The following is a 25,814-nucleotide window of genomic DNA, read 5'->3' as shown; positions in this document are numbered from 1 at the left end:
CACAAGAAAGCCGGCCGACGTGAAATCTCTGAAGATGGCATCTGGTGTGCAACTTGGAGCGCAACGTCGGCGTCAGCGTGATGATGTAGGAGAGACCAGCATGCAAAGCGTCGCGTTTTGGAGCATGCGCTAAACCCCTAAAGGGCAGAAGCGCGCTCCCTTCTCAAGCTCTTCTTGTTTTTTTACACAATGTGAGCGTTTTTACATTGCTTCCCAATAAATGTTGTTACATACTGCACTTAGAGGCGCTTTTTCCTTCCTTATACACAAAACTAGTGGTTTTCAGGCCCCCCCAACCCCACTATGCTCAAATGCTGGGCTATTCTGATTGGGCAAACTTCAGCACCTTCTGCCATTTTCATGGAGATTATTATTATTATTATTATACAGTATTTATAAAGCGCCAATGGTTCGCTCAGCGCTGTACATTACAGGGGGGGGACAGAACATGTGACAGAACAATACCAATACAATGCAAAACATGAGGGGATGGAGGGCCCTGCTCTTTCGAGCTTACAATCTAGGAGGGAGGGGATGGTGGCACAGGAGGAGATAGCTGTGGGGGATGGAGTGGTAGGAAGAGTGGAGGAGGACGGCAAGTTAGCAGGGGGTGGGGTAGGCTTCCCTGAACAGATGGGTTTTCAGGGTGCGCCTAAAGGAGAGGAGAGTAGGTGATAATTTGATGGGTTGGGGCAGGGAGTTCCAGAGGATGGGTGACACCCTGGAGAAGTCCTGGAGGCGGGCATGGGAGGAGGAGACCAGGGAACTAGAGAGAAGGAGGTCTTGTGAGGTGCGGAGTGTGCGTGCTGGGCGGTACTTGGATATTAGGTCAGTGATGTAGTACGGGGCAGTATGGTGGACAGCATGGGTCAATGGGAGTGCATGGAGGCAGTCTTCAGCACTAGATGCAGAGGGACTGGAAGTTACTATCTGTATCACTAGATTCCCTCATTTTATACTTCTGTGCAGCATTTTTTTCCTGTTAAAGTGACGCTTTAATCCTGCCTGTGGTTTTACGGCAGTTGTAGAACAGGCTGGCAAAGTGTTTTTGGACATGTAGTTCCAAGCTTGCTGGAGGGGTTACAACATGACTTCTCCTTTTAGTATTTACACAGCACAGTCTATATGCAAATGCCTACAATGTCCTCAAGAAGATGATTATTCAGAATTTCCAGGCTGAATAATTGGAATAATAATATGCTACTTTTAGCCCTGGCAGCTCACATTTCTCACTGCATGAAGCCCAGCGGTGGTGATATTCCACGTCTCCCCATAATGCCACATCACAACGTACTGAGAATATTAATACTGACACCAAGTACTTCTGAAAATGCTGTGGTATCGGACACGCCGAGTGAGGACTGACTAGAAAACTCTGCTTAATCCTCCATCAGCGGTGAGAGAGGCGAATTGCCTCACACGCACTTTACAAGGAATAACAAATGAGAGAAATGACTAAAGAGGTGTAATCCTGTTATCCCATGAAGTGCTGGCGACACTCTAAACCCGCTTCTGGATGCTGAAACCAAAGCGGAACAGTTGCCAATAGGATTCTGTGTTTTATTTGAACAACGAATAAAACATATGGAGTGACTAACTGCTGGGGGTAACAGATCCACTTTTGTGCCATTTTGGGTTTTTTTGTTTTTGTTTTAATGTGGAAGTAAATCCACTTTTGTATCTTTTACCTACAGGTAAGCTTGAAATAAAGTGTTCATCATTTAGGAGATATTCACTTTTTTGATAGCTGGCACAAGAGGTGAAGGAACAGCATACCCGTGCTGTTCCTTCAGAGCACTGTGCAGTGGCCTGAGACTCCTGTGCGCATGCGCGGCAGTGATGTCATCGTGGCTCGGCCAGTTAGATGGCCAGAGCTTGCGAACCCGGAAGGAAAACTAGGTGAAGCCTCTACAGCGGCAACAGCACACCACTGGAGGGCTTCATTTTACGGTAAGTCCTTCATATTGTGCTAGAATGCGATGCGTACTAACACATTATGATATTAACCTGCAGGGAATTTTTTTTTTTTTTTTTGCAAGCTGTAGTTTACTACTACTTTAAGAGGTACTGTTGTGTTTTAAATGCTGTTTTTGCATACCTTTTCAAACCCAGTCTGTCCAGAAGTTAGGGTCACCTGCTGAATTGGTGCCATCCACAAGCAAGTGACCGTATTTATCGCTCCATGAGACACACTTTTTTTTTGGGGGGGGGGGGGGGAATGTCTGTGTGTCTTATGGAGCAAATATGGAGCGACCGGACCGGTATTCCACACATTGCCGCTGCCATGATAGAATACCGGGCTGGCCGCTTGGCTCTTCTTAACCCCCCTGGCGGTATTCCCGAGTGTAGCTCGGGGTAAAGTTTCAGCACCACAAGAAGTAACCCCGAGCTACACTCGGGAATACCATGTGGCGCTGCTCTGGGATCTGTTCTGCACTCACCTTATCCTGCACTCCCATGATGTCCCCCCTGCAGTGTCCCCTGCAATGTACTCCGGCCGATGCCGGCATCTGTCTTCTGGGTTCCGTTCCCTGCGACGTCGGGACATACGGGGGACGGAATTGCAGGAAATTTATAAATGTGAAAAAGTGACATTCACTAAATACACTAAAATCACATAGTATAACATTCCTGTATCAAACCATTTCACATACATTTTGTCCCGAGTGCTTTGTCCTGTGCCCTGCCTGCATTTTTACTGTTCTTTCTGCCTGGAAACTGAGAAACGTCCATGGCGTCCAAAAAGCGTCCCTTTAGGTCAAAAGCGGTTTTAGATCAGCTAGAGAACAGCGATAGTAAATCAGAACCACTTGCAGAATTGAGTGATAATGATTCGTGGGGAAATTCATCATCAGACACTGAAAATGATTTTGTGACTTTGCTCAGTGATGTGCGAACTTGGCGCTATATTTCAAATTTCAGTGTTTTTGGTTTGATTACATTATTGAATTTAATTTATTATTATTATTTTTTCTGATTATTTATTATATTATAAATTATGATTTCGTTTTTCAAATTGTAACATACCCAGGATGTTTACTAGACTCTTGTTCGGACAGATTTCAGAGAGTTATTCCTAAAAATTACAGGCCTACAATAAAAAAAATACATATTTCCATGCAAAAAAAATGTACCGCTTAGAGCACTGAAATACTGACATAATCAGACCGCTAGGGAGGCTACAGTGGAGTTTCAGCTGAAAGAAAAAAAAAAGTCAGCAGCTACAAAAACTATATTTTCTTCCTCTAAAACCTAGGTGTGTCTTATGGAGCGAAAAATACAGTAACTCTTCAATAAGATACAAAAGTTGAATTCAAAGAAATTTTACTTCATCCAAGTGCAGTACAGAAGATGTTTTTCCAGTACTATTAAGTTAACGACAACAACAACAACTTTCCTAAACAGAAAACAACTAATTTGCACTAAACGGGAGGGGAGGACAGAGGGAGATACCAAATTACAGTAGATATGTAGCACCCTCCTAGTCAGGCTGCTAGCTAGGTTAGGTAAATTTAGTTTTTTTGGCTCTACTGTAATCAGTTGAGCGGTTTGTGATTATTTTGGGCTATTCTGTGACTCACTGTCTGCAGGTTTGACTGCTTCCCTCTGCCTTCTGGAAAAGTAGTGAGCTGGGAAAGTCAAACTACAGTCTGAATACTTATGAGGGCACAGCCAATCCCTGGGGGAGGGTGCACAGTAAGTGGCTGGGAGAGTGCATAAATAGTTTGAGGATTGGTGTAGAGGGGTTCTTGTTCATAAGGGGGGGGGAGTTGTGTGTTAGTGGAGGGCTCTCTCAGGTGGGGGGGGGGTGGAGCAGGGGTGTTGTTGATCACTGTCATGCTCTCTCAGTGGGGGGAGGGAAGGGCCGCGGGGGGGGGGGCTTTGGAGGTCTGGTGTTGGTGGGTGTCAGGCTCTCTCTCTGCCGGGGAGGGGGCATCCAATTTTTGTGTTGCCTGCTAGTACCCCAGTGTTTCTCTTCTCCCTCAGCTTCTCTCTCTCACTCATCTGATGTGAACCCAATGTTGATGGAGAGGGGCAAACAAGGATGCTGTACAGGGGCCTGACTTTCCCTCCTTCCTTATCAAGTGATGACATCATTGGTTGTCAGGACACTGGCAACTGGAAGGTTGTAATGGTGGTCAAGCCGCGACTCTATGTGTCTTATGGATGCATAGAGCAGCGGCTCAGGACGGCGGTGCCCCCAGGGCGAGCGGCTTTCCCTTGGGCTGCTGCTCAAGGAGGAGGAGACAGGAGCATCGGCTGGGACCTGAAAAGAAGAGGATTGGGGCTGCTCTGTGCAAAACCACAGCACAGAGCTGGTAAGTATAGATATGTTGTTTTTTTTTAATGAAGCTTTAGTGGCACTTTAAGGACTCGTTCACACTTGGCTGTTTTACCAACGCTTGCCAAACGCCCCTATAGCTTTTGGCAAGCGTTGGTCCGGCGTTTGCGGAGCGTTTTTTAACGCTCCGCAAACGCCGCATGCGCGGTTTAGCGGCGGTTGCTAGGCGTTTGCCGAGCGTTAATAACGCCTATAATGCAGTTTGAGTGGTGTTACCGCTCCGCAAACGCCCCGCAACCGCACTGCAAACGCCCGGCACCATAGACGAGAATAGGAGGCTTCAACGCCTCCTGACTCGACCAGAGGCGTCTGTTTTGCCGCAACGCAATGCGATGCGACGCAAACGCTCCCGTTAGAACAGCACCATGTGCTGTAACGTGCAGAATTGGCAGAGGCGTTTTGGAAGCGGTAAAAACGCTTCCCAAACGCCTCTCTGCCGCCTGCACACAACGCTAGTGTGAATGTAGCCTAAGTGTCATAGACTGCAATGTAAATCTTTAAAAGTCATAGAAAAGTTGCTCCTGGATGTTATACATGCAACAGTTGTCAATTATCATTAATGAAAGCTCATACCCAAGTTGCACCCATCCAAAGTTGCACTCCAAGATCTTATAACTTTGGCGTATTACAAGTCTGAAAGGAACCTTACTTACTGGGCTAATCATTTTTCTCTTATTTTTGCCTGGAGTATTGCTTTATTATAATGTTCTTGATAAGTAAATTGATAGAGTTCATGCACATAGTCTATTATAGGCATTTCCCACACCTGGGGAGCCTTACTTTCCACGTACAGCCTGCCAAGTAAATGGCTATAAGCGGCCATACTCACCAGTGCTTCTTTGCTTGAGGATGCACCCCTGCTTGTGCTTCCACAGTTTTTTCTGAATGTGGTAGTTTTGCGTTTGGGAAATACAATACGTCAGACATGCCTTTGTGGGTAGAAGAGACATTGAGATTTACAAGAGTAGGGTTGCTGTTTGCAGAGCTGTGGCAAAGAGCAGAGGACCCATCATACCAAATTGCTCCTACAGGGTTCAGCTCACAGGGACTGACAAGGACACTGCATTTCTGGTCAGTTCCGCAGTTATTTTCTGTACTTGTTGAAAATGTTCTTGTCCTGAAAGAAAGAAAACTAATGCAACCACCACATCTGAAGACTGCTAAACAATTTCCAGGACTCCAGCTGGAGAACAGTGGCAGAGCAGTCTCAGATCCAGAGGAGGAAGTCTCTTCCCATGCTGTCTGTCTGGTCCACTTAAAGGGGGCTTCCTGCAGATGGTTGGTAGTTATATTTATTTATTTCAGGTACTTATATAGCGCTGTCAATTTACGCAGCACTTTACATATATATATTGTTACATTCACATCAGTCCCTAACCCTCAAGGGGCGTACAATCTAAGGTCCCTAACTCACATTCATACATACACATACTAGGGCCAATTTAGACAGGAGCCAATTAACCTACCAGCATGTCTTTGGAGTGTGGGAGGAAACCGGAGTGCCCGGAGGAAACCTACGCAAGCACAGGGAGAACATGCAAACTCCATGCAGGAGGCGCCATGGTTGGGAATCGAACCCATGACCCATTTACTGCACGGCAGACATGCTAACCACTAAGCAACACATTGCGCTTTTACTATCTGATGAGTGCGCATTTTTATCAATTTCCTGCATGGATTAAAGTCACATGGAATAATTTGATACCACCTGTGCAACAGGATTCGTGTGCAGAACGATTTTCTGACCGGTGTTTGTCAGACCCTCACCATCATTTAAACACTTTCTTTGCTTTATGACTTTCATTGTCGCACTTGTTTAATTGCGCTCATTGCAGCGCTTTCATTCACTAATGTGTTATCACTTGTATTTAATATCTTCATATTAATAATATTTTGAGTATTGCACTTTTATATATTCATTTTTTCAGCGCTGCACCAATTTTTGTTTAGGGTTGCTATTCACTTGCATGGCGGGCTGTACACGGCACGTGTGGCTCTCCCGGGTGCCTTTGCTCCCACATGATCCAGAACTTGGGCACTGGTCGGCATGCTGTCTGTACCAATATATTTCAGCTGAAGTGACACAACGGGCGTACTTTAGATACACTTTAAGTGTGTCTGTGCCATGTACTGCCAGAATACAGCAGAAGGTTTTCATAGCCTGCGCTCGTCACGTACAGAGTGTTAACATACTGAAATTGTCCGGCTCCCACAGCAGTTGTTTGCTAATGAACCAGAGGCCTCTACAACCTGCGGGAAATTACTTCCAAAATGACTATTATTTCAACATTAACCCACTTTCAAAAAGAGCATTGGAAGTGACAAGGCAAATAGATACGCTATTATTTACTCAGAGACCTGCAATTACCTGGATTCTGCGGGCACAATTATTCTTAATCCCAACATTTTCCAACACTGAGAACTCCCACCCGCCGGTCGCTTCTGGTTCACGGTGAAAAGGCGGCTTGTCTGCGTACACACGTGTAACAAAATACAGAAATAGCCTTACCCATATTCTGTTGCATATGAAGCCATGATCCCCGCTATATTACAAGTAATCCATAAAGCTTATTTAATAAGTCTTTCTAGATAAAACAAATAGCTGAAGATTTACATGACACTGGACTGCTACTTATTACATTTAGTTGCAAATAGTTTTACCAGATTTGCAGCAAAGAGAAACAAGAGTTTTGCAAAAAAAATGCATTTAAATGTCATTTTAGTTCTTTAAAGAAGTTGAAGTCATTTCCAATTTTCAGATTTCTTTTACAGATCCACTCAGTGAATATTCCTGTCAATGTTTATTTCTTTTTTTTTTAATAGTGTTTCTAATACACTATGTTGTAATTCCTACACCGTTCACCTGATTTGGATGTAAATACCCTCAAATTAAAGCGGACAGTCTGCAGTTAAAGCACATCTTGTTTGTTTCATTTCAAATCCATTGTGGTGGTGTATAGAGCCAAAAATGGTAGAATTGTGTCGATGTCCCAATATTTATGGGCCTGACTGTATATATATATATATATATATATATATACTGTATATAGACACACACTATATTGCCAAACGTATTGGGACGCCTGCCTTTACACGCACATGAACTTTAATAGCATCCCCAGAGCATTTTCATGTTTTGTGTACTGTGGAAGACCAGATGGAGTGAATTCACTTTAATGGCATCCCAGTCTTAGTCCGTAGGGTTGAATATTGAGTTGGCCCCGCTCAACTCTTCAACTCTTCTGGGAAGGCCGTCCACAAGGTTTAGGAGGGTGTCTATGGGAAGGTTTGACCATTCTTCCAGAAGCACATTTGTGAGGTCAGGCACTGATGTTGGATGAGAAGGCCTGGCTCACAGTCTCTGCTCTAATTCATTCCAAAGGTGTTCTATCGGGTTGAGGTCTGGACTCTGTGCAGGCCAGTCAAGTTCCTCCACCCCAAACTGGCTCCTCCATGTCTTTATGGACCTTGCTTTGTGCACTGGTGTGCAGTCATGTTGGAACAGGAAGGGGCCATCCCCAAACTCTTCCCACAAAGTTGGGAGCATGAAATTGTCCAAAATGTCTTGGTATGCTGATGCCTTAAGAGTTCCCTTCACTGGAACTAAGGGGCCAAGCTCAACCCCTGAAAAACAACCCCACACCATAATTCCCCTTCACCAAACTTTGCACAATGCAGTCAGGCAAATACCGTTCTCCTGGCAACCATCAAACCCTGACACATTCATCGGATTGCCAGACAGAGAAGCGTGATTCATCACTCCAGAGAACATGTCTCCACTGCTCTAGAGACCAGTGGCAGCGTGCTTTACACCACTGCGTCCGAAGTTTTGCTATTGTCTTGCTAATCTGAAGGCCACACCAAGTTTGGAGGTTAGCTATTGACTCTGCAGGCAGCTATTGACCCTTTGGGGCTTGATTTTATGCACCTGTGGCTACGGAGGTGATTGGAACACCTGAATCCAATGATTTGGAGGGGTGTCCCAATACTTTTGGAAATATAGTGTGTGTATTTATTTATTTCAGGTACTTATATAGCACTGTCAATTTATGCAGTGCTTTATATATATATATATATATATATATATATATATATATAGTACATTCACTTCAGTCCCTAACCCTCAAGGGACGTACAATGTCCCTAACTCACATTCATACATACACATACTACGGCCAATTCAGACAGGATCCAATTAACCTACCAGCATGTCTTTGGAGTGTGGGAGGAAACCAGAGAAAACCCACGCAGGCACAGGGAGAACATGCAAACTCCAGGCAGGTGGTGCCACGGTTGGGATTCAAACCAGGGACCCTAGTACTGCCAGGTGGAAGTGCTAACCATTTAGCCACTGTGCTGTAATATATATATATATATATATATATATATATATATATATATATATATATATACTTACCTGACTGTGACCCACAGAAACCTTGTATTTCAATAACATAACAATGATATAAAAATATGAAACTCTATGGTGACATAAAGACACACATTCATCTAGCTTTGTAATTATTATTACATCACTAAATGTATTTTTTTTAACTAGGTACCTGAATAAGTACCCGAATTTAACCAGTTATTAGCCTCTTGTAGTTCCTGTATAGCAGGAGAGATAAGTAGCACAAGCAGTCAGTCAGCTCATGTGCTGACAAGAAACATACTATTAGGAAGAGAGCACAGAGTGACAGAGAGATGAGCTCATCACTGTGCAGCTTCTACTTTCACTGTCCAGTCACAGGATGACCTGGGATTAGAGAAATTGGGTCTTCTCCAGAGCTTCTCCCATCTTCTGGGACTCTCTACCTCAATCTGTCTGACTATCTTCTACTCTGCCTGTCTTTAGTAGATCCTTAAAAACCTATTTATTCAGGCTAGGTTCACCTTTGTATTCTGTCACATGTTTTCAGAAGCACAAGAATACACGACAAATTATTTACCATTGGTCCTATACAGTTTCCTGCAATGTGTGTATGGAGGAGGTGCAGGAAAGATGTGTTTTTGAGTCCAAAGAAGTCCAAAATGGAACCAAATGAAAAATGTATGTACTGTGCTTTTCATGCATTTTTGGTGTGTTTTTTTCAGTGCATTTTTTTTGTCAGGAGACAACCACTCTCATCCCACAAAAAAAACACATGATACACGAAAACGCATCAAAAACACCAAAAAACAAGTAAAATACACTGAAAAAAAGACACGTAAAAACACATGAAACACACATACATTGGTGTAAACACAGGTGTTGGATAGAAGCTGAATATTGCAGTAAAATTGGATTTGTTAGTTTATATTTTCAACTGGCTATTTATTTTTTACCATGTTATTGTTGGATGGAGTTCTGCCTGAATCAATTTTGCTGCTGCTGAATACTGCAAGCGTCTAATGCAACCTGCTCTTGTGTGAACCAGTGATGGGCTGCACCCCCTTGTTTTTTCCCTATTGTGCAGTGTGAGTATCATTATATTCTGATAGAAACACTCCTGCGCTCAATCCAGAGTACTTCAAACAATATATCAGTGTGTAATTCTTCCTCGGGTGCAGCCCTCCACAAATCGGGGAAATTCCAGAAAACAGTAAAAACACACATAAGAGGACGCAAATTCCTCATGCATTACCTTAATAAAATGTAATCAAATGCCAAGAGACAAAAACATACTCACAAACGCATGAAAACAGCAGGCACATACAAGAAATACAGCCTTAGAAGGCCCATCCCATCTCAGATCCGTCTGGTAGGAAAACTAGCGCGTTTCGGGAGTCAGGCTCGCTTCTTCAGAGCTGAACCTAACAAGTGTCCTGTTTGCCCTTAAATGACCAAGGGACATCCCAACCCTCCCCTCCAAGGATGGGTCAATGGGCAGGATCAGAGCAGATCCGCCCCTATGGACCTGAGACTCAGGACACAATAGCACACATAAAACATCAATGATAAAAATCATGATAAATAAAACCATATATAAAATATTAAATGAAATATCAATTGTATTTATATATCTGTATCCAAATGATAGCTAAATATATGTATATTGAAAAAAAAAAACCACACATATCAAGAAAAGAGAGGGGCACATCTTATATGGACTGCAATAGTGTGCTGCTAGTCGGACAAGATCAATGTGGATCACCACAGATGCGTGCACAGACTCTTTCACAAGATTCCAATTTGTACCAGTGGCACACACAAAATTCCAATGTGAGCAGATATGCACCAACCTTATGATTCAATGGTTGGGGTATGGGGGCCGCAATGTGAAAGACAGTATATATTATACACTCTGGGCACAATCAACACCCATTATTGTGGATATATTTCTCTTTAGATAAGCGCCCATCACATCTTCCACTGTTGAAAGACCTTTCATTTTGATAAAGATGATTCTTGGCATTGGCCACTGGAGCGCATGCCTAGTTGATGGAAAACATGGTCTAGGATGTGTGGAACGCAAACTCTGGAAGCCGGAACTGCGTCAGCAGAAGGGGCGGGATTCAGGGCACTGGGGAGAAGTGCCACCCATATGTAGAGTTGAGCCCTGCGATAGGCTAAGGGGCAGACCTGATACATCCCTCTCACTTGACACAGAGTGCTAAGCAACAAAGAAAGAAGCTAGCATCCCATAGGCATCCATCCAAAGCCATAGGGGACCGGTAATTAGTCACTCCAAGTGTAAATAAAACAGTACAGAAAACATCGCTCTAAATGGACTAGTAACTGATGAATTAATAATAATAAAAAAAAATTATGACATGAATAAAACAATTAAAAACTTTCAATAAAAGTTATTAAATAATTGTATGACATATAGTGAAACTGCATTAAAATCAACAGTGGGTGTGGTCAAACATAACATCACATGACAACAAAACGCAACCCCCTTAATAGTATACAAGGTCAAGAGGTGTATTGATAATCAAAACTTAACCCATTGGTCATGTTCAACTAACGTGTATACATGTACGGGTAAATGCACGTATGTAGGCCTGTGTACAGGAGCGTGTAGCATCAATGCATGTACACTCATGTGTATGCCCTCACGTGCATACAAAGTGGTCTAATGTGTGTGTATGGTATGCAGGGTCATCACAGTAGTCCGCCAGGGCTAAGATGGAAAGCTATCCTCATGTGAATGCATCAGCAAAGAGGGAAGAGAACGGCCCTGAAAAAAGTAGTGGGTAGTATGGGTATGGATACCTTTAGACCAGGGTATGTATACTTAAACCATTACTGAGGCCCTTGGGAGACAGGGTGTCAAGCTGATGGATCCAAAAGGTCTTGAGTCGGCATAAAAGCTGGTATCTTCTGCCAACATCACTATCTTCACATATTCCAGTATTGTCCCAGGAAAACATTCTTAATCCATCTGGGATGGTGATTGCTGTCTGCATGAAGGTAAGAATTACCTACTGAGGATTTGAAGTGGGTCTTAGAAACAATATGCAGATCAGATTCTGCTGTGAGTTCCACATCTAAAGAGACTAGCTTCTCTTCATTTACCACATACAGTAGGTGAATTCGATGCCAAATGGGTTGGATTGGCAATGCTGTATAAATTGCTCTGACAAGGTATCCGACCCATCCCACACAATGAATATATCGTCTATATAGCGAGCATGTAGAACTAGGTTTGCCCCAAGCTGGTTATTGGTCAAAATGTGATGTTGCTCCCAAAAACCCATGAATGCATTTGCATTATTATTATATATATATATATATATATATATATATATATAGAGTGGGGCAAAAAAGTATTTAGTCAGCCACCAATTGTGCAAGTTCTCCCACTTAAAAAGATGAGAGAGGCCTGTAATTGGCATCATAGGTAGACCTCAACTATGAGAGACAAAATTAGAAAAAAAATCCAGACAATCACATTGGCTGATTTGGAAAGAATTTATTTGTAAATTATGGTGGAAAATAAGTATTTGGTCACCTACAAACAAGCAAGATTTCTGGCTCTCACAGACCTGTACCTTCTTCTTTAAGAGGCTCCTCTGTCCTGCACTCATTACCTGTATCAATAGCACCTGTTTGAACTTGTTATCAGTATAAAAAACACCTTTCCACAACCTCCAGTCACACTCCAAACTCCACTATGGTGAAGACCAAAGAGCTGTCGAAGGACACCAGAAACAAAATTGTAGACCTGTACCAGGCTGGGAAGACTGAATCTGCAATAGGCAAGCAGCTTGGTATGAACAAATCAACTGTGGGAGCAATAATTAGAAAATGGAAGACATACAAGACCACTGGTAATCTCCCTCGATCTGGGGCTCCACGCAAGATCTCACCCTGTTGGGTCAAAATGATCACAAGAACGGTGAGCAAAAATCCCAGGACCACATGGGGGGACCTAGTGAATGACCTGCAGAGAGCTGGGACCAACGTAACAAAGGCTACCATCAGTAACACACTACGCCGCCAGGTACTCAGATCCTGCAGTGCCAGACATGTCTCCCTGCTTAAGCCAGTACATGTCCGGGCCCGTCTGAAGTTTGCTAGAGAGCATTAAGATGATCCAGAAGAGGATTTGGAGAATGTCATATGGTCAGATGAAACCAAAATAGAACTGTTTGGTAGAAACACAACTCGTCGTGTTTGGAGGAGAGAGAATGCTGAGTTGCATCCAAAGAACACCATACCTACTGTGAAGCATGGGGGTGGCAACATCATGCTTTGGGGCTGTTTCTCCGCAAAGGGACCAGGACAACTGATCCATGTACAGGACAGAATGAATGGGGTCATGTATCGTGAGATTTTGAGTGCAAACCTCCTTCCATCAGCAAGGGCATTGAAGATGAAACGTGGCTGGGTGTTCCAACATGACAATGATCCCAAACATACCGCCCGGGCAATGAAGGAGTGGCTTCGTAAGAAGCATTTCAAGGTCCTGGAGTGGCCTAGCCAGTCTCCAGATCTCAACCCCATAGAAAACCTTTGGAGGGAGTTGAAAGTCCGTGTTGCCCAGCCACAGCCCCAAAACATCACTGCTCTAGAGGAGATCTGCATGGAGGAATGGGCCAACATACCAGCAACAGTGTGTGCCAACCTTGTGAAGACAGACAGGAAACGTTTGACCTCTGTCATTGCCAACAAAGGATATATAACAAAGTATTGAGATGAACTTTTGATATTGACCAAATACTTATTTTCCACCATAATTTGCAAATAAATTCTTTCCAAATCAGCCAATGTGATTGTCTGGATTTTTTTTCTCATTTTGTTTCTCATAGTTGAGGTCTACCTATGATGCCAATTACAGGCCTCTCTCATCTTTTTAAGTGGGAGAACTTGCACAGTTGGTGGCTGACTAAATACTTTTTTGCCCCACTGTATATATATATATATATATAATTTTTTTTTCAATAAATATAAAAACAGTTACAAAAATAAAATTGGTTTGAACCATTAGAGTCATCCTTAAAATGCACAGCTATAGGAACTTTTTAAAGAACAAAAGCTAATCTGCCATCTGAATACATCTTTTTCAGAATGTGAAATAGAAAGGTCATTCTTTCTCCGGATGAAATGTGTGTTGGCCAAACGGAACGCAGGTCTGACATGTAGTGGATACAAGGTAAGCAATGTACTTAGATCATTGTGGAGACACTGCTGAGTTTTTTTCACTGTGTGTCAAAGGCGCTCGTTCTATTGCCTCATATCAACCAATCCAAATTAATCTTTCTCTGGAAAACAGCAGCTAAAGAATATTCAAAACTCAGCCTGAATGGGTTGCAGTGAGGCAATGGAGAGGTTATTGAAATAAAGCTAGCTTTATGTGTTAAATCTGAATGTACAATCCCCTTTAGATTTACCAAGTGAAAGAGTGGGTGGCTAAACAATTGGTTCATTTTAATATCCCATCAGAATGGCCCTGGAACCTCATAGCTGTTGGTAAATTGAGAGTAGGCTTATTGACAGGTGCATTTGATCTGCAGTTGACCTGTTATTTGATCTAAAGTTGCCATTCTTTTCACCTGAAGTTGACCTCTATCTGACTTGAAGTGTACCTCCTTCTCTCCAACAGTTGACCTTCTTCTGACCTGAAGTTGACATTCTTCTCTTCTGCAGTTGATCTTTTTCTGACTTGAAGATGACATTCTTCTCTACTACAGTTGACCTCCTTCTGACCTAATGTTGACCTCCTTCTTACCTAAAATTGATCTCCTTTTGTCCCGTAGTTGCCCTTATTCTGACTTTCAGTGGACCTCCATCCAATCTACAATTGACCTTCTTCTGACCTGAAGTTGACTTCCTTATTACTTGAGGTTGAACTCCCTCTGGACTGAAGTTGCCTGTATTCTAAACTTCAGTTGATCTCCTTCTGTCTTGTAGTTGACTTTCTGCTCTGCAGATGACCTCCTTATGACTTGCAGTTGACCTTTCTCTGACCTGCAGCTGACCTGCTTCTGACTTGCAGTTGACCTCCTTCTGTCCGGCAGTCAACTTATTGCTCTGCAAATGATGTCCTTCTGACCTGCCATTGACCTTCTTCTGATCTGCAGCTGACCTCCTTCTGACTTGCAGTCGACTTCCTGCTTTAAACTGCTTTGCATACAGTCTAATTGTATAGGGATAGAGGCAGTTTTGAAATGAACAAAATTCCATGTACATATGCCCATAATGCAATTTCATTTTCTTGGTGTCAGTTCACCAAGCTGCATGGGGTATGTACATAGTCACACACAGTTATGCAACAAATGTTCTCGAAGTTCAAATTAAAACAAATCTCACTTACATATGCAGGTGTTGCCTGGTGGTGGAGAAAAAAAAAAAAAAAAACTAATGCAGCCATCACATCTAAATAATTAGCTGCAACACATATCAATGTTGTATTTGAGTTTAGATAAACTTCAATGATCAAATATGCATGCAATGATTTGTGAGGCTTGAAATTTTTCCTTATACCTAAAAATTAACAAATAATGTACAGTGTACTTTAGGTAATTGACTTCCCTTTAGTAGAAACCTGCACTTATCTTTACATCCATTTGGTCTTCTTGGAGCATAAAAAGAAGTATCTGAAGAGTGGGTGTGGTTTGTCAGATTTTGGTGTTGTTAATGGGGTGTTTGGAAACATAGGCAATTAGTAATTTACGCAAATAAATCACTTTGCCAATAAATCGTTATGCCAGTATGCCAATTCTGCCATTATATCAAACAAAAAAATTATGCCAATTCACGACAGATTCTTGAGAATAGATTACATACTTTTGCATAAATAAACCTTCATCTGCATATAATGAAATATAATTTTCTAACAGTTTCAAATGTGCATGTTGATTTAGGAAAGAATACAGGGCCATTACAAAACAAGAGTCTGCACCCCTAAAATGTGGATGCCGTAGGCCCAGGCCGTTATGGCCTTACCATTTTTCCATACCAAGCTGCCAATAACAAACAAAAAGAATAGAATAAAAAATAAAAAAAACAATAGAATGAAAGTGAACACCTGACAAATTACGATCATTTCATTTTGGTGCAATCCATATGCAATCTCTAATGCGCCAATAATTTGGCTCATTCTAGTGAATTGGAGTGACACACATCTAATTGACTTACAATGCTATCATCCCATAATGACATCAAAAGAATGAACTATAGAAAAGAGGACTTTAAACAAAGCACTCAAAAATTACGTTGTATCTAGGAGCTGAAAATAAAAAATAAATAAATATATATATATACAGGTGAAACTCGAAAAATTAGAATATCGTGCAAAAGTTCATTTATTTCAGTAATGCAACTTAAAAGGTGAAACTAATATATGAGATAGACTCATTACATGCAAAGCAAGATAGTTCAAGCCGTGATTTGTCATAATTGTGATGATTATGGCTTACAGCTCATGAAAACCCCAAATCCACAATCTCAGTAAATGAGAATATTACATGCAATCAATAAAACAAGGATTGTACATAGAACAATATCGGACCTCTGAAAAGTATAAGCAAGCATATGTACTCAGTACTTGGTTTGGGCCCTTTTTGCAGCAATTACTTCCTCAATGCGGCATGGCATGGAAGCTATCAGCCTGTGGCACTGCTGAGGTGTTATGGAAGACCAGGATGCTTCAATAGCGGCCTTCAGCTCTTCTGCATTGTTCGGTCTCATGTCTCTCATCTTTCTCTTGGCAATGCCCCATAGATTCTCTATGGGGTTCAGGTCAGGTGAGTTTGCTGGCCAATCAAGCACAGTAATCCCATGGTCATTGAACCAGGTTTTGGTGCTTTTGGCGGTGTGGGCAGGTGTCAAGTCCTGCTGGAAAATGAAGTCAGCATCCCCATAAAGCTCGTCTGCGGAAGGAAGCATGAAGTGCTCCAAAATCTCCTGGTAGACGGCTGCGTTGACCCTGGACTTAATGAAGCACAGTGGACCAACACCAGCAGATGACATGGCTCCCCAAATCAACACAGACTGTGGAAACTTCACACTGGACCTCAAGCATCTTGCAGTGTGTGCCTCTCCATTCTTCCTCCATACTCGGGGTCCTTGGTTTCCAAATAAGAAGCAAAAGTTGCTCTCATCAGAAAAGAGGACTTTGGTCCACTGAGCAACAGACCAGGTCTGTTTTTCTTTAGCCCAGGTAAGATGCTTCTGATGTTGTTTGTTGTTCAGGAGCGGCTTGACAAGAGGAATACGACATTTGAAGCCCATGTCCAGGATCCGTCTGTGTGTGGTGGCTCTTGATGCACTGACTCCAGCCTCAGTCCACTCCTTGTGAAAGTCCCCAACACTTTTGAATGGCCTTTTCCTGACAATCCTCTTCAGGCTGCGGTCATCCCTGATGCTTGTGAACCTTTTTCTTCCACACTTTTCCCTTCCACATAACTTTCTATTAATGTGCTTTGATATAGCACTTTGGGAACATCCAACTTCTTTTGCAATTACATTTTGAGGCTTTCCCTCCTTATAGAGGGTGTCAATGATGGTTTTCTGCACACCTGTCAGGTCAGCAGTCTTTCCCATGATTGTGATTCCTACTGAACCAGACTGAGAGACCATTTAAAGGCTCAGGAACCCTTTGCAGGTGTTATGGCTTAATTAGCTGATTAGAGTGGGACACTTTGAGCCGAGAATATTGCACCTTTTCACAATATTCTCATTTTCTGAGATTGTGGATTTGGGGTTTTCATGAGCTGTAAGCCATAATCATCACAATTATGAAAAATCACGGCTTGAACTATCTTGCTTTGCATGTAATGAGTCTATCTCATATATTAGTTTCACCTTTTAAGTTGCTGCACTGAAATAAATTAACTTTTACACGATATTCAAATTTTTCGAGTTTCACTCACCTGTGCATATATATATATATATATATATATATATATATATAAAATGACAAAATGTTATTTCAAGATGTATTAGAATACACAATATTGATGTACTGTAATTGGTTTAAAAACCTCATAAATTCATAAATATGAGTGGCATGAGTATGAACACAGATATTAGAACATACTATAATCACAGAGCGACGCGTTTCACAGATTTACTCCACTTCAAGACCACTGTGATAGATTAGAGAAGTTATGAAATATATTGTAATCTTCAGACACATATGTATTCTAATATTTCATTTCCAACAGAAAACCTAAAATGGTCATTAAAGCAACCTCCAAAAAGGTACTAGTTTCAAACATAAGGGCAAGAGGTACACTTCCCAACTGACCTCTTAAACATTGGATCAAAAAATGAAACATCTACCGTTTTAAATAGGCTGCAAAGCTTTTTTTACTCAGCATTTTCATTGTCATGCTATTTTTTGATGCTAGTATAGCCATGATAGTGTTTATCTCTGTGGTTGTATACAGTTTGTCTGAGCTTTAGGGTTAGAGTTAGGAGGTCAGGCATAGAGTTGGGCAAAGGTGAATAATTGGTAAATGATAATTTTTTTTTATTTTTCTAATGTGATCAATTTATTTCTTAGGCTTGACAAGGTATTCTTCCTGGTATGATAATTGGTTAGCAACAGATGCAATTGGTGAAGTCAAAATCTTTAGAACTGGATAGTTATTATGGGAAGCAGGTATACTTACCCTTCATCCAGTGCTTACACATGAGCCCCAGTATTGGGTCCAGACCCTGGTAATAAGTGCTTATGTTCTGTGTGGTTTGATTAGTATATATGTGATGTGTTTTATCTTTATACGACAGGTCATTCACTGCAGTGGGTATCTGAAAATAAGGCAGTATATGCTGGACATATCTTTATATGACTCCTGCTATCAAATTGTAGGGCTAGTGGCTGTGGGTCAGTCTTTACCGCCGAGTGCCATCACAGAGATCAAACTCCACAGTAACATGTTTATGTTCAGAGCAAGTCTGGACCTGAAACTCATTTTCCTGGACTCCAGGTAAGCTGTTTGTTTACTAAGGCTGGAACACTTAGCAATCAATAGAATCTGACCATTTTAGGTGGTTCTAGAACCAAGATAAAAGTCAGTGAACATGAATACATTTGGCATTGATGTTCAATTTTCTAGAATTTTCGGGATGTGAACAAGTGCTTCCTAAGCTGAAAACTGATTTATATCTGCCCCAACTTTGATTGGCTGGATTTTTTGAACATTTGCCTGACATTGTTGCATGGTTATGTAAATGGTAGCAAGGAGAAACAATTTTTGTGCTGATTGTGTACATGCAAACCTTTTGGTAGAAGATGGAGAGTTAAACCACCTGTTTCTCAATTTCCATGGGGACTCTTGTTCAGATCTCTGCACTCCCAAATCTGTTCACCTGCTGTTGTAATAATAAAGGATTTCCAACACCACTTCTGGAATTTTTAATTATTTTACATTATGGAGAATGTTAGAGGAAGAAATGGAAAACAAAGCTGGACAGGAGCATCCAAATCTTCCAAGTGGACAGGAACAGATTCCTAAATTATGGCATAAATTAGTATCAATTTTGGGTAGACCAACTCTTTAAAGAAAAATTCTGGGTATGGATATTTTATACATGCTACATGTTCTTACATGTTCTGCTGGATGCATGGAGGAGAGACTGCTGACTCTGCCTTCATATAAATTATTCATGTTTTTATTGACTTTTCTTAAGGAGTCATTGTTCTAATATAACAAATTATCCATTTTATGTTCTGGTTATGATTTGAATTTATGTGCTAGAATTGTTTTCTGCCTGGGTGTGCATTTTACATACTTGATAACAAGTTAGTGAGTGTAGTTTGTTCATGGATATTTTATACATAGTTAACTATACATATACCAAACCTGGATAATGATCCTGGAAGCTGGAAATCTCTGAAGTAGACACCGCTACTGAGGTGATCCCCACTTGCTTCTGGGTCAAGTGTCGAGCAGCGGGCCTGAAACATACTGACAACAGGAGGTCAGCCGCTTGGCGTGAGCACCATTCAGAGAATGCTTGCATTTACTCAATTAATGCAGTGTTCTCTGATTGGACAAGGTGGAGAGGAGGAGCAGTGTCTACTTCAGTGATTTCCAGCTTCTAAGGGCATCAGCCAGGTATGGTATATGCATAAATACATTAGTCCAAACTGGACCAATGTAAATCAAAAAGGGACATATATGAAATATAGAGCAGAGTACTGCTGTATCCCTAATTTTAGTCAATCTGTTCTATTTACTCTCCCATTGGAACTTTAATGCAGCCAGATAGATATAATTTTTTAATATATAAAATTCCAAAACACTTTTTGATACAAAGTGTTAAAACACACCACATCTTAAAAGCACAAAAGCTCTGGTAGAGTACCAAACTATGATGTGATTCATGCTGATACCCCTATATCTTAGGCAGGAAGGTATATACAATACGTTTTACAGTAGGAATTTTTTTTAACAATCATATCTTGCTGAGGAAGCCCAAACGTGTTTCAATTAACCAAATGCAAATCTTCATCAGGGGTCAGAAACGATGGTAGTGCAATACAAAGAGAAAATGAATCTGCCTAGGATATAGGGGGTACCAGCATGTATGACATCATAGTTGGGTACTCAACTAGAACTTTTGTGTTTTGATGTGTTGTGTTTCTACACTTTGTATCAAAAAAAGTTTTTTGTAATTTAATATATTAAAAATTTCTCTCTATTTGGCTGCATTAAAATCCCAATGGGAAAGTAAATAGAATGGATTAACTGGACCAATGTAACTAGGCATAAAATAATTATTCCTGGAATTCATCCATTTTAACTAATTCTTATTTTAAAAAAATATGTGTAATTAGGATGTTGATTTTTTTTCAACCTTCAAAGTGATTCTGGTTATGATTTTTACAATACTGTTTTCATTATTTTATTTTAAATATAGTTTATGTCCCCAGGGCCAAAATACTCTACATTCTAGTGTTTCCTGTGCTTAGAAACGGATGATTCTTGCAAAGTTCCAGCTGGCAGAGTTGTCCTTATTTATTTTACTATCAGTAATAATTGCCTGAATACACTGCATCCAATGGATGCAATCAGTGCTTGGCTTCCAGACCCTCCTATCCAAAGTTTGTAAAAAATGAAAGTTATGTTTATTGTGCATGTCCATTCCAGGATGTGCGCTCTGCATCCAGAAAGTCCAGATGTGGCTGGATCAATAAAAGTTATATTGGTAGGAGATCTAATATAATATTAGTCATTTGTCTTTTTTCTTTCTTTGCAGAGTAGCTGATTTAACTGGTTATGAGCCTCAAGATCTCATAGAGAAAACACTGTACCACCACGTACACGGTTGTGATGTGTTCCATCTACGCTATGCGCACCACCTCTGTTAGTATCAATTTACATTACAATATATTCATTAAAGCTCCCAAGCCATTTTATTTTGCTTTGGATAGAGTGAAGTGTTTCCTGATGGATTTTTATTGCTAGTAGTAAAGGGTGTGGGGTGCTGGATTCATATTATAGTGGGTATTCACAAGTCTTGAGTAGTGTTGGGGTAGTTTAGGTGGCTCTTGTAGGAGTGTTTGCCCAAGGTCGGCTCCAAACACAAAAAAATACTTAGCTGTACAAAGAGGAAAGCCCCAGAATTAAAACATGTGAAGTCAAACACATTTCAGGTGTTTAACAACCCCTCATCAGGGCTTGCTAGTGTTTAACCATTTGTGTCTTGAGTATTTTTTTTTGTTTGCTTCATCACTGGTCCAGTCCAAGGATAATGATAGAGAGGGGGGCTGCTATATGCAATATTAGTTCAAACTCATGGTCTCGGTTTCTGTCAGGCCACGGCATCACTTCGTGAGCCCCTCTAAGGAGGTCCACACTCTTCCTCTGTCCTTCTTTTGGAAAGTCAGTCCTTCATTTAGAACCAAATCCCTTGGTCCCTCCTCAGTTGCCAGTTTTTATGATCTGATGTATATACACCAGGGGTGGACTGACAACTCATGGGGCCCCCGGGCAATAGGGGATCATGGGGCCCCTGTGCTCTTGCCCAAACTCAAAAAAGCCTATGAAAAAGGTACCAGGGGCATCTCATGGGGCCCCCTACTGACCCCAGGCCCTCGGGCAGTGCCCGAGTTTCCAAATGGTCAGTCCGCCCCTGATATACACTGCTATAAAAAATGTATTTACCTATAAGAAGTGTTTTCTCACATTAAAGTGGTTCTAAAGGCTTAAGGATTGTTACCTTCATGCATTCTATGCATGAATGTAAAAAACCTTCTGTGTGCAGCGACCCCCCCAGCCCCTCCCCAATCCTTACCTGAGCCCTCTCCAATTCTTTGACATTCTCAACAGCCTCTGATGTCTGGGGACTCCCCCTCATTAGCTGAAATAGCAACAGGAGCCCATTGGCAAGTGAGCAGGTGAGGAGAGAGCAGGGGAAGGAGTTGAGCCGTGGCTCTATGTATCTTATGGAAGCAGCAGCTCAAGAACGAGCACGCAGAAGTTCCCCCAGGGCGAGCAGCTTTCTCTAGAGGCACTGCTCCAGGGGGAGGAGCCAGGAACGCCATAGGGGACCAGAAAAAAAAGAGGATCAGGGCTGCTCTATGCAAAATTACTGCACAGAGCAGGTAAGTATAACATGTTTGTTATTTAAAAAAAAGAAAAACAAGTTTTAGTGTCATCTAACCTCCAAACTCAAATTCACCCCCCTTATGTCAAAAGAGCCGAGATGGTAAGAGCCCCCTCCCCTCCTCCCTATCAGAAGTCAAGTGTCCCCCCATCCTCCCTTACATCACAGTGCACCCCCTTACCTTGTGCTGCTGCAGGGAAAAAGCTGGGGGCTTGAGTCAGCTCCTGGAGTCTGCTAAATGCTGAGACCAAGGAAGGCTGAGACAAGGGAGTTCTGCAGCTGCACAGAGAGGTGCAGGATCTTTAGGAGGAGTTTTGTCTTCCTCTGTTTTGCCAACTGCTGAGTCTGGGGGAGGGCAGAGACAATCCTTTCCATGGCTGCACAGAGAAGAGCAGGATCTGGTGGAACAGTTCTGTCCTCCTCTGTGCTCTAAGCAGGGGCGGACTGACCATTCAAGCACTCGGGCACTGCCCGAGGGCCCGGGGTCAATAGGGGGCGCCATAAAATGTCTCTGGTACCTTTTATAGGCTTTTCTTGGGTGTGCTTTGAGTATGGGCAAGGACAGAGGGGCCCCATGATCCCCAAATGCCCGGGGGCCCCATGAGTTGTCAGTCCGCCCCTGGCTCTAAGCTATTGTATTTGTTATTTTGGAAAGCCGCTAAAGGAAAAGTAGTGATGAAAAAAACACTTGCGGATTTCATGCCAAACTCTGGGGAAAAAATGACCCTTGCAGCGGGGCTCCCCCCACAGGCTTCCCCCCAGTTGAACAACTGCTCCTCCAAAGTCCCTTTTCTTTGCCACTCTGTTGGTTGCAGGCTCCTTGGCATCAGCACAGGCTTCTAGTCCTGTATTATAAGTGAGGACGCCAAAGGTTCAACCACAGCCAGGAGTGTGGAAGAAAGAAGAAGAGTCAGCTTCCAGGGGTGTGAGGTGTATGGTAAGTATAGTTGCTATTTCCATTCCCCTAGACAAAATAAGCAATTGACCTCTACAATGCTTGGGGAACCCCGCTGCAAGGGTTTTTTTTTCCCAGCATTTACTCTATGGACTTTTCATGATTTGTATAAAATGGAATATGTAATTTGCCTACTTACTTTGTGCTACAATGTGTTCCTCTTTGTCAACTCAAAAAGTTGAGAGGCATGCTTCACGGACAAATGCAATAATATTCAACTATTACATAATGTCTGCCTTCCACTTAGCCTGCAAATTGTCTCTCTTGGCACACATTGAAAAAGATTGTTCCCTTGAACTGATTTATGTCAGTGATTATGTTGTTTTGTTTTTTCATTTGCAGTGCTAGTGAAAGGCCAGGTCACCACAAAGTACTACAGGCTTCTCTCCAAGCATGGAGGATGGGTGTGGGTGCAAAGCTATGCCACCATTGTCCACAACAGCCGGTCTTCAAGGCCTCACTGCATTGTGAGCGTCAACTATGTCCTTACGTGAGTGCCAATACATATGTCCCTATGAATGTACCTATACCCAGGACTGTACCCCAATGACTCTTGTGGGACAGTGCATAGGGCAGCAGGAATGAGGGGAAGGCACCAAGCCACCTAATTCAAAAACTATGGTCATTTTTTTCTCATTTTGTTTCCCACTTCTGCCCACCACTGGATATTGTGCCTAAATTCAGCAAGAGATCTGTAGGGTGAAGGGGGTGCAGAGGATGTTGAGGATAGTCAGAAGGATCTTTAAATGATAAGAAACATACAATCATCTTTCTTTTCTCATGTTTAGTAGTCTGCACAGGTGAAAAGTATCTATGCAGAACTGTGTACTCTAGCATCAGTTTTTACCAATCATGTGAAACTTTTTCCTTTCCTCCAGCAAAGATGAACCACCCATACCACAGCCATGGCTAAAAGAAAATTTGGCCAAGTTTTCAAAATATCCAAACCAGCTCTTTCTTGCTGTTCCATCTCATTCACTATTTATTAAACATGGCACCCACCTTTGGAATAGCAAGACATATTGGTAATATGTTTTGAAGGTTCCTTTTATATCCTAGCTATAGAGCCCATTCACAATTAGGCATGCACGAATGCACAAGCGATACCGTATCTTATGGTACGCATTAGCTACGGTAGAACATCCATTATGAATGGGTCGCCAATGCACCACAATGGATAAGAAAACATATATGACCTTTTTTTTTTTTCAAACACAGTCCATTGCACTCTACTGTATTGTGTATAGGGGTGCCATTTACAATGTATGGCACTGGAAAGCACCACAAATAGAGCAGATGCTTTGCCATGTGTTCTAGTAGCACACGTTGACGTGTATAGTATAGCATGTATTAACATACAAATGTGACAGGGACCCTCAAAGTGTATCTAAAGCTAAACCTTTTTTTGCTCATTTTGGTTAGAACAAGGAATGGTTAGAACCTCTCTCAGGTTTACTCTGCTGTCTGTGTCCCCACTGAAGAGATTCAACCACTCTATTTGTGCTGATGACCATTATTATTAGGACAGAAAGTGATGGAAAATTCAAAATTCTACAGTTGCCACCAGAACAGGAATAAAGGAAGCATCTTCCCATAAGGATACCAGTTCTGCTGTCAATTGTCTAAAGCTGGCTATAGATGGATCGACATTTGACAGTGTCAGTTATGTGTGCCTGTTCCTACTCAACAGTAGACAAGAAGGGCTTGTTGGAAAATTCTTCTCAATCAGTAGCTGCAGCCGATGGACAGCCGTTGATCAGTATATTCTGACAATGGAGGAGTCACACTGTCAGAATACAATGTCTCAGCGGAGAGGATTCCTCTATCCACCTCAATTGTGTGGATGGAGGAATCTGTTTGCTTTTTTTGTTTAGCTCCCTGGCATAATGAAAAAAAAATGTTTAGCTATGGCTGTTGTAAGAGGGTATTTCTTCACACTTTGAAAAAAATTACTCATCAAAATTAGAAATTGGTGTAATGGTCTTCTGTGCCTTTAAATACAATGTCCTTGGAGTCCTTCTTTAATGTTCTAAAAGCAACTAAAAAAAAAAAAACCTAAACACATACTCCAGAGCACTGTGGTGTATCAAATAAACAGTGCAATCAATCCATAATTATGAAATCACAGACAATTACAATGTTATAGAAATGGAGTAATCAGATGACTCACCTGGAAATTACTACACTTACACTAGGGTCTAAGAGCTTAATTTAAAACATACTAGCTTGCTGCAAACACTGAAGCTACCAAGATCTAGGCCAACCACACAAATACCAGCTGGGAAATAAAGGCAGTAAAATCCACAGTTCATAAGTTTGTCATGTCTGTCTTTTAATTTAATATATTTTGTTGGTTAACAGACAAAAGATCTTTGCAAGAAATACCCTGACTGCAATATAAGGGAAAAAGCAGTGCAATTCAACAGTGATAAGTCCAATACAGTGCCATGGTCCTAATTATAAGGATGTGGGTAACAGGCACTTTTGATTGGTAGCCCATAATTTTTTATAGAAGAGTAAAATATCTT

The 25,814-nt window shown here is 41.7% G+C and overlaps 1 protein-coding gene across 1 annotated transcript in view; it reads left to right on the top strand.

The window, feature by feature from the left end:
• The window catches only part of SIM2 (SIM bHLH transcription factor 2), a 168,949-nt gene that overhangs the window by 122,897 nt on the left and 20,238 nt on the right, over window positions 1–25,814 (top strand). Inside the window, exons 5-8 of the mRNA XM_089677922.1 lie at window positions 13,838–13,923; window positions 18,507–18,706; window positions 20,982–21,088; window positions 23,629–23,776. Of these exons, the coding sequence (XP_089534048.1) occupies window positions 13,838–13,923; window positions 18,507–18,706; window positions 20,982–21,088; window positions 23,629–23,776 (541 nt within the window). The remainder of the gene's footprint in view (window positions 1–13,837; window positions 13,924–18,506; window positions 18,707–20,981; window positions 21,089–23,628; window positions 23,777–25,814) is intronic.

The sequence above is a fragment of the Staurois parvus genome, unplaced genomic scaffold (genome assembly GCF_062004578.1).
Source record: "Staurois parvus isolate SC_StPar_1 unplaced genomic scaffold, SC_StPar_1.0 ptg000195l, whole genome shotgun sequence".
In the NCBI taxonomy this organism is placed as follows: Eukaryota; Metazoa; Chordata; class Amphibia; order Anura; family Ranidae; genus Staurois; species Staurois parvus.
This window is presented reverse-complemented; position numbering and strand designations above follow the sequence as displayed.